This window comes from Gymnoscopelus braueri (assembly GCF_963280865.1).
Source record: "Gymnoscopelus braueri genome assembly, chromosome: 15".
NCBI lineage: Eukaryota > Metazoa > Chordata > Actinopteri > Myctophiformes > Myctophidae > Gymnoscopelus > Gymnoscopelus braueri.
This window is the reverse complement of record NC_137620.1, coordinates 37,403,277-37,420,776: the sequence shown is the minus strand read 5'-3', so window position 1 is coordinate 37,420,776 and position 17,500 is coordinate 37,403,277. Positions and strand designations below refer to the sequence as shown.

The 17,500-nt window shown below is 42.4% G+C and overlaps 1 protein-coding gene across 1 annotated transcript in view; it reads left to right on the top strand.

The window, feature by feature from the left end:
* LOC308101300 (broad substrate specificity ATP-binding cassette transporter ABCG2-like) overlaps positions 1-5,923 on the top strand; it is a 22,623-nt gene extending 16,700 nt beyond the window's left edge. Inside the window, exons 15-19 of the mRNA XM_080450723.1 lie at positions 952-1,076; positions 3,138-3,292; positions 3,952-4,041; positions 4,170-4,252; positions 4,987-5,923. Of these exons, the coding sequence (XP_080306849.1) occupies positions 952-1,076; positions 3,138-3,292; positions 3,952-4,041; positions 4,170-4,252; positions 4,987-5,134 (601 nt within the window). The 3' untranslated portion in view covers positions 5,135-5,923. The remainder of the gene's footprint in view (positions 1-951; positions 1,077-3,137; positions 3,293-3,951; positions 4,042-4,169; positions 4,253-4,986) is intronic.
* Positions 5,924-17,500: the final 11,577 nt, after the last annotated feature.

The following is a 17,500-nucleotide window of genomic DNA, read 5'->3' as shown; positions in this document are numbered from 1 at the left end:
TTGAAAGACAGGCAGTCACGTATATACATTGACAGAATTTCTGTTGGACAGCCCACCAAGGCGGTTCGTATGGGCATAGCTATTACACAGATAATAAATTGATGCCTATGTGTGTAAGTGGAATGAAGTGCAAAAGTTTATCAGATGAGATAAGCGAAGACATCGGCAGGGCCGCTTTGCCACATCCTGGTTTGTCAGACAGATGTGCTGAGGTGAAGCTTTGCTGTGTCCCAAAAGGACCCGAAGTTGAGCAACATCAACAGGCTTTCCACCACGGGTGCAAATGGCCCCCTGCACGGGTGCAAATTGCCCCCCGATTTACAGGAAAGCTGGTAGATGACCTGATAACCAATCCATGAATCATGCAGATAACTGTCATTTCTGTAAACATGGCAAACAGTTCTAGGCTAGCGTTTTACCACGAAACGCTAGAGTGACAAGGGAACAGGAAATAAGGTTAAGAGGCACTGCACCTGACCTCGGCACTTCCGTCCAGGACAGGTTGCACCCCTCACATAAAGAAAGCCAATTACTTTTTCATTATGTCAGTGATGTGAAACCGCATACGAGGAGTTAGGTAGAGAAAAGTTAGGTAGAGGAAAGGGCAGCATGCATACATTGTATAAGTATAATATTCACAACAGTGAGCAGCAAAGTTTAAAGCAGCAGCAGCAAACGGCAAGCAAGGAATAAGCAATGAAACTTCCCCATTTAAATAGGGTGCTCTTTTATGAAGTGAGTATGTGGTTGGTTGAGAATAGAAGCATGGAGCTGAGACAGACGAATGGTCGGTCAACAGAAACTGCACTATGAGTTCCCTGACAGAACTTGCACTGCGCATGTTAACACTCATTTAACTTAATAACGAAATAACTCCGCTTTACCTCCTGAGCCACTGCCGATAGTGGGTACTATGGTGTGTGATTCTATGTTCTGTCATCGTCTCTGCAGACACGAGTCCATCAGTGGGTACTACCGTGTGTCTGTCTACTTCCTGTGTAAGATTCTGTCTGACCTCCTGACGCTGAGAACCATCCCTGCTGTTGTATTCAGCTGTGTGGCTTACTATATGATAGGTGAGTGGATATGCACACACAAACACACACGCACGCAGGCACACACACACACACACACACGTGTGTGCGTGTGCGCGCACACGCACGCACACACATTCACAAAAGCAAAACAAAAGGTTATTCCACATGCTATACATTTATTTCAGAGTAGTGCATAAAACAACACAGTACTCCCAGCAAAATACATAGGAAACTTCAAATGAACGCATTAAGACACCCAAAAACAAATTTAATTCATAAAATGACCAAGGGAATGAGTGACACATTCTGTGTTATTGAGTGAAAAAAGGACAAAATAACACACACCAGGAATGTTAATGAAGTGCTGATTAGAGCACAATTCTAAAACAGATCAACAATATGTTGCACACTCCAAATGTGTTTCTCTTTATTGTCTCCGCCAGGCCGAAAGGCATGGCGAGAGAGTATGTTTTACCCCCTGTCCGTCCTTCCGTCCGTCCGTCCGTGTGTCCGTGTGTGTGTCCTGTCCGTGTGTTACCAGCTAATCTCCGGCACCGTTGGCCCGGTTGCTGCGAAACTGTGCACACACACTCCCTGGATGCCAATTCAGAACCTCTGCCTCAAATTTTTCACATGGGCCTGTTATAGCGCCACCTGGAGGCCGATTTGTGCAAAACCCATTTTTTTACATTACTCCTACAGATTTTATCCAAACGTCATGCAAATCGGTACACAGTATCTCTATAGTCATGTGATCAACACGGATCTGTCCGATTTCCCATATTCCATCCTCATTGGCTAAGGTTGCCTTCCAAAATTTGCAGGATTGGTCCGTTTTGAACAAAATGCCTCAAATCATGAACGCAGCTTGTGATTTCCGTGAAATTTCACAAACACATTCCCACTAGGCCGAGAAAGAAATGCCACCTGACATTTTTCACATCAGCCTCATGGTGGCGCTATAAAAGGCTGATTTGTGTTTTTAACTATAACTGCACCGATCTGCGTGAAACTTTGTACGCACACTCCCTAGAGGCCAAGGAAAAACATCCGCCCTGCATTTTTCACATTTGCCTTTTATAGCGCCACCAAGAGGCCGACTTATGTAAAACACATTTTTGGATATTAAGCCTTCACATTTTATCCAAATTTCACACAAATCGGTACACATGATCTCTATAGTCATGTGATCAAGATGGAACTGTTTTATTTTTCATATTTCATCCTGATTGGCTAACAATGACATCTAAAGTTTGCAGAAGTGGCCCGTTTTGAACAAAATGCCACAAATCATGAACGCAGCGTCCGATTGAGGTGACACTTTACAAGCACATTCGCACTAAGTTGAAGAACAAATGCCACCCTTTAACATTGCCCTATTATAGCGCCACCAGGAGGCCGATTTTTTCAAAACTTTTCTTTGTTGTATTACTCCTACAAATTGTTGGCAAATTCCGAACATTGTTGGCCCACAATAACCTACCTGACCTGGCGGAGACCTGTGCTCCGAGGAGCACTTTTTCTAGTTTGATGTAAAAACAATTGAGGAGGAAGACCAGTACAATGCAAAGGAATAGTTTTAATGCCTTCAAACAGCTATTTTAGGCAACTTTATAGGCAAATTAAAATCTAACAGACTACTCATTTCAAGTACAAGAATTCTTCCCCAGGCAGCAATTGCCGTTGAAGTTTTAAAAAATAGCTGTTTGAAGGCATGAAAACTATTCATTGGCATTGTAATGGTCTCCGTCCTCAATTGTTTTTGCAATGGATTTTTGCCTCCTTGAGAACCCTAGGACTCTCCACTTTTTTGTGTGGCTTTCTTTATCTGATAACATTTAGTCCAAAATGTATTCATGGAGCTAGAGTGTGCAATATGTTGTGATACTATGTTATTGTGTGTGTATATATATTATGCACAGTATGCTATTGAATGTGTATCCTATGTACAGTATGTTATTTTATGTTTGTATTTTATGTCATGTATTGTGGGTTTCTATAACTATACGTTTTTCTGTGTTTGTGTGTGCGCGCGCGCGCGCGTGTGTGTGTGTGTGTGTGTGTGTGTGTGTGTGTGTGTGTGTGTGTGTGTGGTTTCAGGGTTTAAGGGCACAGTGGGAGCGTTCTTTGTCTTCATGCTGACAGTAGCTCTGGTGTCCTACACCGCCACAGCCATGACCATGGCCATCTCTGCTGACCAGAGCGTGGTCGCCATTGCCAACATCTTCATTACCATCTCCTTTGTGTTCATGATGGTTAGACACACACACACACACACACACACACACACACACACACACACACACACACACACACACACACACACACACACACACACACACACACACACACACACACACACACACATACACGCTGCAGGAACAAATTTCAGATTCAAGAAGGGTTTATTTGTCACTTACTCATACTGGTACAAGCAGTGAAGTGTAGGGTGACATACTCTGCACACTGTGCTAACAATAACAATACAATATGCCAGAGATAAAGAATGGTGATTCTTGAGAAATAAACCCCCACAGGGTGATTAGTCTTTATCAAAACCAAGCAGTGATTTCTTTGATTCAGGTGCGTTGTCTTCATTGGTCTGTCATTCATAACAGCGGTAATTATTGAAAAATAACAGACCGTTGAAGTCAGTGATTGACCAATCACAATCAAGCATAGTAATAAAACAGGATAATAATAATAATGGTAATACTAGATATAATAGAAAATATTGAATACCCAGAGGGAATCACATCTAAACCCCGCTGTCTGTCTGTCTGTCTGTCTGTCTGTCTGTCTGTCTGTCTGTCTGTCTGTCTGTCTGTCTGTCTGTCTGTCTGTCTGTCTGTCTGTCTGTCTGTCTGTCTGTCTGTCTGTCTGTCTGTCTGTCTGTCTGTCTGTCTGTCCCTAGATCTTTGCAGGCCTGTTAGTTAATCTTCCCAGTATCGTAAGCTGGCTGGCCTGGCTCAAGTACCTGAGTATACCAAGATATGGAATCAGTGTGAGTACACCCTACCTACACACACAGTGTGTTATAATGGTTTCCAGTGATGTCAATTAAGTCATAATTGATAAAGACGATGATGTTGAAGATGATGAAGATGATGATGATGATCTCTTTTTATTCAGGCACTGCAGGTGAACGAGTTTGTTGGTTTAACCTTCTGTAACATCAGCAGTTTAAACATCAGCTCTCTACCACCTGGAGTTATGTAAGGCACACGCACGCATGCACGCACGCACACACGCACGCACGCACGCACGCACGCACACACGCACGGCACGTATGGCACGTACGCACGCACGCACGCAGCTCTACAAGTTAAGCTTAGACCAAGGCCAGAATGTGATTTAAACTCTAAAGATGTTTTTAACATTACCACCTAGTGGTCAAATAAACACATCACCAGACAGTTTGATATGACTGTAGTCTAAACAAATAGGACTGTGTTACAAAACATCTGGAAAATAATTATGCCTGTAAACTAAACACATACCACACATGTAGACAGGGCAAAACAAAGCAAAGAAATAATAATTACTTAATTGACAATTACTTTTAGATGACAGACATTTTGTTGTTACTTGTTACTTGTACTTGTTGTTGCGAGAAATTAAAGGTAAATGTATAATTAGGATATTTGCATCCATTGTCTTCATTTTTTATGTAAAACACTTTGTAAAGGTGTTTGATTGATTTGAAGTGTATTATCATATTACAATTTATATATTTTGCTTTGATGATTTAGACATTTATTATTTTCTTAGTTAGTTTAATGGGTTGGTAATGCAGTCGTAGTCAGGTGAATATGTGGGAGAGATCTGTGTTCAATATGTTAGTTACCTTTTCTTAGTATTTAGCAGTTTAGTAAGAGTTCATCCTAACTAAAAATCTAACAATCTGTGAACCTTTTTAAAAAGTGAAACCTTTGTTCTGTGTTCTCAGTTGCACAGGGGAAGACTTTCTGAAGGACCAGGGTGTGGACTTCTCCACCTGGGGATTATGGCAGAACCATGTGGCCTTGTTTTCTATGACAGGAATTTTCCTCGCCATCGCCTACCTCAAACTGAGATTCACCAGGAAGTTCACCTAGATCCTCACCAAGAAGTTCACCTAGATCCTCACCAAGAAGTTCACCTAGGTCTTCATCAAGTTCACCTAGGTCTTCATCAAGTTCACCTAGGTCTTAACCTAATTAAGTTAATCTGGGTCTTAATCAAGATTTTGACCTAGGTTTTCATCAATAACTTCACCAAGACTTGACTGTGTGTGGTGACACGGTCTCAGTTCCACTTCCACCTCCAACTAAAACAATTTCTATGTGACCTGCTGTACTGAGATCAGTGGGATGTCTCCACACACATTGTAGCTGCATATTTACGAACTTAAAACAACAGACAACAGTATCTACACCAGGGGTCATTCATCTGTCCATACACAGACAAATGTGTTGGTGGCAACTGGCAAGACTTGTCCATGTCCGTGGCAAATCATTGATAACCAAGATTATTATTATTATTATTATTATTATTATTATTATTTTCATTAAAATGATATTTTGTGCGATGAAAGCACTGATTGTACTGATAAAACCTTCTTATTGAAATCCCAAACACAATAGATTTGGACCATGCTGCATTGATGCCTTTATATACAGCTAGTGTACAGTGAATAGACTTGCCAGTCCCCAAGTTTTCTATAGAATAGGTAGGACACTGATTTAATTAATGCAGGAATACTGTCATTTAAAATTGTGTCATGAAAAGACCCCCCCCCACCCATCTCAAGGAAGCCGGGGTTGTGGGTTTGATTCCCACTGGGACCCGCCTTGCAATAACTGCATGCATACACTCCAAATGTGACATTATATGATCATTTGTCAACTTGCATATTCTGTAAAACATGATTCCAATACTTAACTGCTGCAGGATGTTTTTATGTTTTTTAAGTTGTATTTTACTTCTTCCATCAATAATGACCAATTGTATTGATTGCACTTCAAGCTTGATGACCAAAGAAAGGATTTTATATTAGTTTAACAGATTTGACAATGACTGTATGACTTCTTATTTATCTTATTTATAATCACTTGAAAATAAAAATCACTTATTTTATGTTTAAACTATGTATGTACTGTATATACTGCAGTATATATGTCACAGTACGTTTGGAGAACCAGTACGATTGAAGACAGAGCGCTCGTTTTTAGGCACGGGGCTCCTTCGGGGCGAGGCGGGGCTTTTCGAGACAGGGTTTATTAGCGAGGCTCGCGAGGAGGAGGAGGAGGACGGCGCTGCGAGGCGGGGGGTTATTACGCGAGGCTCGCGAGGAAGAGGAGCCTCCTCCTCCTCCTCCTCCTCGCGTTTTAAACCGTCCCGTCCTCTCCTTCTCTCCTTCTCCTCCTCCTCCTCCGAGGAGAAGGAGAGCGCGGAGAGGCGGGGCTTTGATGCGCCGACGGAGACCTGTCTTTTGTTGTTCCCCCCCACATAGCAACCAGGAAGCTACGCTAGGGGAACCATAATATCTATGAGGGGAACGCTGAACACGCGTTCACACGCACGGCGCGCCGACTTAGTGGAGCTTGAGGCCGAGGAAGCGCGCCCTCGCGCCTCCAGGCGCGAGTGCCCGCGGTGACCGGCCGACGCTCCACTAGTCGACTCAGCGCCGTTTGATTTGTAAACCGATAGGGACAGAATAGTTCTTTTCATGGATCACTGTGTGTGTGTGTGTGTGTGTGTGTGTGTGTGTGTGTGTGTGTGTGTGTGTGTGTGTGTGTGTGTGTGTGTGTGTGTGTGTGTGTGTGTGTGTGTGTGTGTGTGTGTGTGTGTGTGTGTGTGTGTGTGTGTGTGTGTGTGTGTGTGTCAGGGAGAAAGTAAAACAAAAGCCAGAACACAATAAAAGTATCTAAACAGTCCTGCTTTCAATAAACCAAAAAAAGCATGAGCGCGTGCGCGTGTGTGTGTGTGTGTGTGTGTGTGTGTGTGTGTGGCCATATATGTTTGTGCACAAGCCTGGCTTGTGGCTCCCTCTAGTGCTGGGTGGGTGGTAAAAACGAGCGCGCTTTCTTCAATCGTACTGGTTCTCCAATCATACTGTAACATATATATATAAATAAGAAAAAGAGGTTGCGCATCAACAATAGGTTTTCTCAGTGGAGTGCTAGACTCAAAATCCAGTATATTAAAAAGTAGGAATTGAAAAGAACCCAAAAGGGTAGCTCATCCAAAATACACATTTCCACTTTTTTATTGGCACACACACCAATAAACGAACACGTTTCGGCTGTGAGCGTTTCGGCTGCGATCAGAGCATTCAAATCACATAGGTTCAACTCACTTTATACAAAACGTCAGAGTTCACCTACAGTATCTACACTGGACAAGGACCCCAAATTGACATGTATTTGGCTGGGGACCCCTATGGAAGTCCATAGGTCCAAAAATAAATAAATAAATACAACGATGAAATAAATAAAATCCACAATGAAATACATTAAAAACGCAATGATACAAAAAACATAATGTCATAAATAAATACATTCATTCATTTATTCATTAAGCTACATGATGCAGCTTTAAATGCTGACATATTTCAACTTTACTAACTGAAGGCTAACATACTAAAGAACGCTTCAAGTTTACTAAGAGACATCTGCTGAGAGTGACCGAGTGATGGTGTAGTGGTCTATAAATCAGACTCCTAGCACAGACCTTCCATGTTCAGTCCCCAATGTGCCTTTAATTATTTTTGGGGAATGACCCGTCACGTTCATGCAATGTCAATGTACAATGTTTCTTATGTCTGGGTAGCTCAGTTGAAAGAGCTCTTAAAGGGATACTTCACTTTCGGGCCGGGGACACATTTAAAAAAAATATTAAAAATAAATGAAAAAAGTTATGGAAAATTCATGGCCCCCTCACACATTAGTAGGACACTCTAATGCCATGAATTTTCCATAACTTTTTTTCATTTATTTTTAATATTTCTTTTAAATGTGTCCCCGGCCCTAAAGTGAAGTATCCCTTTAACTCTGAACAACAAGGTCATGCGATCGAATCCTGGAAATGTCAAATCAGCATGTGTCTGTCTCCCTGGAGTCTAGTGCTGTAATACGGATAGACTCCTGTGTTCTTGGCTGTTGCTGACAATAAGCCCACTTGTAAAGTGCATGAGCCAAATGCCTTTAATTATTTTGGGGGGAATGACCCATCACGTTCATGTAATGTCAATGTACAAACCTAAGTGTGCTTGGTTAGCTCTGTTGAAAGAGCTCCTGACTTCAGAACACAGGGTCATGTGATCATATCCCAGCACAGAAAACCTGGCTCCAATGGGTCTATTAAGCTTTTTGGCCATTAAATGGTCATTGCCATTGACAATGCATTGGGCGCTTAAAGTTAAATATTCAAAAAACAACAAATTATTTCAAATTAAAAATCTCAGAAGGTTCCCAGTTCAAACCCAATTAGGACATTTTTCCAACTTTTACCTGACTCTTGCACCTTTATCTAATCTTTCACTGAAGAACGTGCAATAGACCAGAAAAAGTATGAACCATGGTGGAGCAGTGGTTAAGATACAGGCCTTGAACACAGAAGGTTCTGAGTTCAAAGTCAGTGAGGACATCATTCTGACTTTTACCTTTATCTAATCTTTCAGTGAATACCATGCAAGTTAACAGAATCAGTAAGAACCTCTGTGGTGCAATGGTTTAGATACAGAGCTTCCAACCAGAAGGTTCCCAGTTCAAATCTGGCTGAAACATGTTTTCAACTTTCAATCAATCAAGATTGATTGATTGATTGATGTACTTTATTTAGTAAGACATGAGAACAACAGTACAAGGAAGTACATATTCATAATACAAGGTCTATTAAACTGGAAGACTCATAAAGCACTAAACTTGTTTAAAATGAGATCCCCACGCACATAAATCATGATGGTATAATGAGTTCCCATACCGGGAGTCAAACCCGGGCCGCCAAGGTGAAAACCAGGAATCCTAATTGCTAGACTATATGGAACTATCTGATGCCAGGCGACTTCCAGGTAATACTTATTTTGGTCTCATGTTGTTGCTACGACTGGCTGAAAAAAGTAAACTGCTGTTTGGACGCCATCTAGTGTCCATCAGCAGATACATCTGTCTGAGGATATGGGTGTAAAATGTATTTCAGATTTTGAATATTGTTTCCACTAGCTTATCTTTTGACATTGTGTAATCATACACTGACTGAGCTAGTGAGCCCAGTATTAAATCGACTAATAATAATAATAATAAATAATAATAATAATAATAATAATACCAGCTAACATCCCTGCCTTGTTGACATAATTATTTTAGCCTGCTTTACATTATGTTCTTTATGGTAGTCAGTTAATAACAATCATATTTGATTTATTGAAGTGAAGAAATATATTCAACTATTTCTTTATACATTTTGCAACGCACTACCCCCACTGTGCGCACAACCATATGACGTCCATACGCCGTCCGAGTCGGACCTCACTAGTTGCAAAAACACATCAAGAAAGGGGAAACAGCGCCCCCTGCGACGTCGTATGGACGTCCAAAACGGACGTCCAAACAACGTCCGAGTCGGACCTCAGTCAGTCAAGCTCTTTTACTGACTGAGGTCCTGACTCAGACGTCGTTTGGACGTCCGTTTTGGACGTCCATACGACGTCGCAGGGGGCGCTGTTTCCCCCCTTTTTTTTACATGGGTTCCCACTTCCCACACAGATTGCCGTATTTGTGCAACGTTGAATTATTGGTTTCGTATTGAACTTTTAAGTGTTTACATGGCTTTTCATGGCATAGTAGCCTAAGTAACTCATGAAAAGACCTCACATCTTCTGTCTGTATCTGTGATGAAAAAAAAAGGTGACAAAATCCAGCCCTGAAAAAAATTAGTCAATGCCAACGCAACAGTTATACAACAAATTATAAAGAACACTTAGTTGATTATTTATCTTATCTTTTGACATTGTGTAATCATACATTGCACACACTACATATATGCTGGTTATTGGTTTAGTAAATAGATTTAGTGAGAAATTGTATTCTGTGGTGGCCAGTGGTTCTCAAAGTGGGGTCCGGGGAGTGGGGACCCCAGGGATCCTTGAGGGGGATAACCCTATGCCTGACATTTTACAAAATCAAAACAATCAAGTCAATAGTTGGTCAATCAAAAGAAACCATCCATTGGCTTTTGTACAAGAGTAGAGCCCTGTGGCCTACTTTACAGCAGGGAGAGATAATTGAATTAGATGGTTTTGAATTTCTTTATGTAAAATACCTGTGATTTGAACCTGGAATCTCTGTGCTGAGAGTCTGAGCATTAGACCATTACACCATCGCTCAGTGACTCACAGCAGATGTCTCCAAGTATTCTTGACACATTCTGTTGTATGTTAGCCTTCGGTTAGTAAAGTTGAAATACTTCAGCATTTAAAGCTGCATAATATTGTAACTTTCCTGTTCAACCCCAGATTTGGGTGGGGGCGGGGTGGCTGGGACATACAGGCTATGGGACATTTGGACTGCTCCACTCCTTGTAATAATAATAATAATATATGGACATGCAGTAAATGTCATCGGGACTCGAATATGCTGTCACGCTGGCATTGTAGGCAACGTTACGCCCGTACGCCGTCCATACGACGTCCGAGTCAGACCTCATTAAAGTCAGCTGCGTTGCAAAAACACCATCAGATAAGACGTCCGTGTGACGTCCATACAACGTCCAAGAAGAGGTAGACCTCGTCGCTAAAAGACGCTGATGGGATTACTGAAAATGAATTAAGAAATTATGCTTCCCCTCCCTCTAAATCAATATGATTTCTATCAACTACCATAAAGAACATAATGTAAAGCAGGCTAAAATAATTATGTCAACAAGGTGCAGGGACATTTAGCTGTTATTGTATTGTGTTGTATTTTATTTACTGTTTTATTATTATTATTATTAAACATTGATAAACTACATAAACACACTGATGTAAATACATTTGACTACAAAAGGCCTGTTGAAGACCCCTAACCTAGTGTAAAAATGATTTAAAATCTGAAATACATTTTACACCCATATCCTCAGACAGATGTAGTGTCTGCTGATGGACACTAGATGGCGTCCAAACAGCAGTTTTTAGTCTTTTTAGTCAGTCTGTCCAAAAAGAGGGTTAAACACTCAATCAAACATACCCCAAACACACACACACGAAACGTCCTTTTAAAAGCTGTTTATTTAAGATGTGACAGATGTCAACACAACAATCTGAAGGGAACAACAAACGCTTCAGTTAAAATAAGGTGACCGTTATTTAAAATGATTAAGCAACAAAAACGTACAGAACGATTGATGGAGTAATAACCAAGAATTAAACATGACTAAAATACAATATTTATGGGTCATCAACCAACTGTAATCACAAAGAGACACAAGACACAATTAAGGGAACATCTTTATGTATCAGCTAACAGTATGGAAACTGTATAAGGCTATAAATATGATTTGTAATCAAACTGTACAATTTATTCAGTTAAATACAAAAATGTACCAGTCTGGTATTCACACTGTCACAAAATAATATATTTAGAGATTAAGCATCATTAGAATTATCTCATTGCGTTTATATACAAATGATAAGTTATCAATACAAATAATCAGTTTTCACACAGGGAAATATGTTTGTCACAGTCAAGTCCTGACCGGAGTACTGTACTGTATATCTGTGCTGTCGGGCAGAAACCAGCTATGTCCAAAATATTAACTTTTCAGGAAATGAAAGAAGAAGAAAAAACCTTTGAAGAACACAATACTGCCTCATTAAAGTTGGTGGTGACTTTATGCATTGTCAGATACTTGAATGTGTCCTTCCTTATATTATCATTAGTTTACCCAAATACAGCTCAAGTGGAGTTAGGAGGTTTTTGACCATTCATGTTTTTCCGTTTGACTTTGTCATTCTAATCATTGATGGAAAAAACAGCAGATAGGTGGTTTGACCGACAGTTTGAGGATACAATGGAGTTAGGAGGTTTAAGAACTTTTTTATACTTTTCATTGGTTCAATATTTGTAAAACCCACACACAGACATAGAGGGTGTTCAATAGCACTGATTTATGAGAAAAAAAAGTAGAAAATGGAGCTGGTTTCTGTCCGACAGCGACACTAGTATGGTATGTATGAATGGTACTACATTATAAAATACAACATATTAATACAAATGGCTTACAAGGCCGCTGTGGGCTGATGGCTAGATAATGATTCTATGGTGACAGCCCAGAACAGAAATCTCACAAGTTCAATTCCCAAGACAGCTAGTTTATCTATCCTGGCAATGTTTCTTTGACACAGTACCTCTAGTTACTGCTGGTTTTATGTCCTACCAGGACCTCTAGTACTGCTGGCTTTATATCCTACCAGGACCTCTAGTACTGATGGTTTTATATTCTACCAGGACCTCTAGTACTGCTGGCTTTATATCCTACCAGGACCTCTAGTACTGATGGTTTTATATTCTACCAGGACCTCTAGTACTGCTGGCTTTATATCCTACCAGGACCTCTAGTACTGATGGTTTTATATTCTACCAGGACCTCTAGTACTGCTGGCTTTATATCCTACCAGGACCTCTAGTACTGCTGGCTTTATATCCTACCAGGACCTCTAGTACTGCTGGTTTTATATCCTACCAGGACCTCTAGTACTGATGGTTTTATATCCTACCAGGACCTCTAGTACTGATGGTTTTATATCCTACCAGGACCTCTAGTACTGATGGTTTTATATCCTACCAGGACCTCTAGTACTGCTGAGAATACCAGGTTAACCACTTAAACCCTCGATATACACAGTGAAACGGACCTGAGTTGCAACTGTACAGCAACTGTACTGTACTACACCAAATCTCTTTGTCAGAAATAGCTGATCTACAAGCTCACAACGCGTCACATGTTGACGCGTCATGAGCTTGGACATCAGCTATTTCTGGTGAACGTTCCGCCCAGAACAGTGAAATCTGGGGTTCAAGCGCTGAGTGGTCCGGTACTACGCTGTGCTCCTGGGCGATGGCCGCCAGCTCCTTCAGGAACTCGGCGTACAGGATGACAGCGAACACTCTGCTCCGGGCCTGGGGGGGGGTGGGCGGGCAGGGGGGGGGGGGTGATGGGTGGGCAGGGGGGAAAAAATGGGGCCATCCGCCTTTCTAGAACCCTGTGACGGTATGCCAGGCTCCGCTGTGAAGTCATCACCTGGAGACGACCTGGAGCGAGAGAGAGAGAGCGAGAGAGAGAGAGCGAGAGCGAGAGCGAGAGCGAGAGATGGAAATGGTACGTTATAACTTTCTTCAACATAGTTAAATGAAAATTTATTTTAAGTTAACTAGCAGGGGTTCACAAAGTGGGGTCCAGGGACCCTCAGGGTTCCTTGAGGGGGCTACAATTAAAATGAACCCTTACATGTTTGCAACTCTTGAAGCGTACTTATACAACAAAATGGACCATTTGGTTCCATTTGTACACTCTCAGAGTTATGGGGGTCTAGATCATGGTAATAAGTCCGATTAAAAAAAATGCCTTCTAAATCAATTTCTGAAAAACCTGTGTGTGTGTGTGTGTGTGTGTGTGTGTGTGTGTGTGTGTGTGTGTGTGTGTGTGTGTGTGTGTGTGTGTGTGTGTGTGTGTGTGTGTGTGTGTGTGTGTGTGTGTGTGTGTGTGTGTGTGTGCGCGTGCGTGCGTGTGTACTGTGTATATATATACCTCTGATCTTCATGTGCTGGTCTTTAGCCAGTAGGAACCTCCATGCCTGAGTGATGACAGCTGGCCATTCTGGTCTGCTGGACACATACTGTTCTATCTGCACACGCACTGAAACACACTGAAACCAGCACCTACACACACACACACACACATATTTTGTTTGTTTGTGGTTTATCCTTTCAAAAAAGAAATTAAGATATTCTAAAATATGGATGCTGCGTTTCAAGTGGTTAAGTACTAGGCAACTACGACTACTTTTAAAACACCGCTAACGAGAGACTAGATAAGACAATAGCATTAGAGCTCGGGAAGAGACGGCAAGACAGATGCCAGCACGATGGGAAGATAATTATGTTTCCATCATGTTGAATGGAAAATGTATTTGTCTCATCGGCAACAACTGTGTTCTATTCTGTAAACAAATACCCCTTCCCAGAAACTAATAACCACATAAACATTTGTTATCTTACTTTTTGTGGTACAGTAGCTTGTGTTTTAGTCTTTAAAGCACCTCATAAACATAAGACGTCATTAATGAAGTAATCAAACGTAATGCTTCGCAAAATGGCCCCCGTTCACCCCCAGACCAGACCAGGCCCTTCCAGGAACATGGCCCAGTTCCCTTACAGTATAGCTCTGTTTGACTACAAGGACTAAGCAAACTATGTCCTGTTGTTTTAACGTGTGTGTGTGTGTGTGTGTGTGTGTGTGTGTGTGTGTGTGTGTGTGTGTGTGTGTGTGTGTGTGTGTGTGTGTGTGTGTGTGTGTGTGTGTGTGTGTGTGTGTGAGAGAGATAAACACAACTAACCTGTAAATGGAACTCCGACCTTCCTCTCTCTCCTCCTCTCTTCTGCTCCTCCCGTTCCCATCCGTCAAAGTCCACTTCCTGCTCTAGCCCCTCCTCTTCCTGTTTCTCTATCAGCGACGAGGCCAGGAAGTCCGTGTCCTCGCTGTAGGGCGGCGCTGCGACGCATGGCCTGTATGTGGCAAGGGGGCGGGGTCTGGAGACATACGGGAGCAGCCGATTTCGTCGTCGACGGCCATGTCGTCCCACTCTAGCTCCTCCTCCAGGGCGGAGCCAGACCTCCCCAGGCGGTGGTTGTCCCTGGCGACGGAGTCTGAGCAGAGGGAGGGGTTTGTAGTTTTCTTCTCCTCTCCTCTCCATCATTCTCTCCATCCTTCTCTCCATCGTTTTCACGCTTCTCTTCTTTCTCGTCATCTTCCTCTTCCTCGTTTTGAGACGGTGGGGAGACGCCATTGTACGGAGCCGACCACAGGAGACACGCCCTGGACAAGAGACATGCGAGAGAGAGAGAGACAGAGAGAGAGACAGAGAGAGAGACAGAGAGAGAGAGAGACAATGAGATAGAAAGAGACAGAAAAATAGATAGAAAGAGAGAGAGATACAGAGAGACACTCACAGAGATGGAAGGGATGGAAACTTAACCACCGCGAAGTGATGAGGGTTACGGACGATGCCTGTTGCTGTGTGTGTTCAGTGTGTCTGTGTGTGTGTGTGTGTGTGTGTGTGTGTGTGTGTGTGTGTGTGTGTGTGTGTGTGTGTGTGTGTGTGTGTGTGTGTGTGTGTGTGTGTGTGTGTGTGTGTGTGTGTGTGTGCACATGCGTGCATGGGTTCTCACCTGCTCCTTTGGGCCAGTGTATGTGCTCAGAGTGTGAGTGTGTGTGTGGACACCAGGAGGGCATGAGGAGCAGCAGAGAGGAGGCGCAGGAGGAGTAGACGTCTCTCTGTGTGAGAGAGGAGCGCTCCCTCACACCCAGATGCTCACATGGGATCAGATATCTATATGCATATAAAGCAGAGTAACTTACAAAGTGTAAGATCAGAGTAATGACATAAACACTAGTCTACAAACAACAGGGTAAATGGTCACGTAAATAGTGTAAAGAAACACAATTAAGTGCTAAAAAGTAACCAGGATACCAGGTAAACATTGAAACTAGCATCTGTCTTAAAACAACATGCTATCTAAATAATATTCTTAACATTTGTGGTCAAGCAATTAGTACAGTATATCAATTAGTACAGTATATCATCATATACTGTACTAATATATGTTATGTATGTTGTTTACATGTTATGTAAACAACATACATATATGATTGAGTAAGCAACATACATCTTCTGCATAGTATAATTAGGATCTATCAGCATGCAAAAAGAAGTGATAAAGGTGAGTTGTGTTGTCAGACTGTAGTGGAACATGGGGAGTGAGTCTGCAGTCCTGACTGAGCAAGGGGAGGGCATTCCACAGTTTGGGAGCCAGGACGAAGAAAAATCTAGGACGCTTGTGTTTTAGGGAAGGTTCGAAGAGGCTTTCTGTGTTACCTGATCTAACGCTGAATTCACACCAGCAGCAGCATTCTGAGAAAGTGGTGAGGTTCAATGTATTCTTTGTTTGGTAGCAGGAGGCAGAGCCAACAAAATGGGAAGCATCAAAGTTGAGAAAAGTTTCTTTGCTGCTGCTGTGCGTCAGATAACCAGAAGTATGTTTTGCTCTGAAATAGACGTGGACTGGGCTTGTACACTCGACACCACATAAACAGACTTCTGTATGGAACATGCAAATATTGATAACGTTTTAAACTAGCATTTTTAGATTCCTAAAATGAATTGTTGCCAGAGCAACGTAACAAAGAAGCTGCCAGAGATGAGCATTGAGTGTCTGTGCTCCTCCTCCCTGCCTGTGTGCAAGGAGCTGAGTCATATAGAGATGTTACACTGACCTGAGGATGAGCTGAAGAATGACATCTTCACAGAACAGACCAATCAGAGTCCTGAATATGACAGAGACACTGTACCCAGCTGACAAACAGACAGACAGACAGACAGAGAGAAAGAGAGACAGAGACACACTGTCTCACACACACACACACACACACACACACACACACAAACAAACACACACACACACACACATACACGTGCTGGGACAGTCGTTGTTGCACGAAAGACGGTTGCAGTGGTTGAGTGGCTCAGCTCTTATGCTGGAACTGTCTTTGTTGCAATAAAGACGGTTGCAGTGGGCGAGTGTCTCATCTCATCTCTTATGCTGGGACAGTCTTTGTTGCACGAAAGACGGTTGGAGTGGGTGAGTGTCGCTTCTCTTATGCTGGGACAGTCTTTGTTACACTAAAGACGGTTGGAGTGGGTGAGTGTCGCTTCTCTTATGCTGGGACAGTCTTTGTTGCACTAAAGACGGTTGGAGTGGGTGAGTGTCGCTTCTCCTACACTGGGACAGTCTGTGTTGCACTAAAGACGCTTTGAGTGGGTGAGTGTCTCATCTCTTATGCTGGGACAGTCTTTGTTGCAATGAAGACGTTTTAGTGGGTGAGTGTCTCATCTCTTATGCTGGGACAGTCTTTGTTGCAATTAAGACGGTTGGAGTGGGTGAGTGTCTCATCTCTTATGCTGGGACAGTCTTTGTTGCAATGAAGACGGTTGGAGTGGGTGAGTGTCTCATCTCTTATGCTGGGACAGTCTTTGTTGCAATGAAGACGGTTGGAGTGGGTGAGTGTCTCATCTCGTATGCTGGGACAGTCTTTGTTGCACGAAAGACGGTTGGAGTGGGTGAGTGTTGCTTCTCTTATGCTGAGACAGTCTTTGTTGCACTAAAGACGGTTGGAGTGGGTGAGTGTCTCATCTCTTATGCTGGGACAGTCTTTGTTGCAATGAA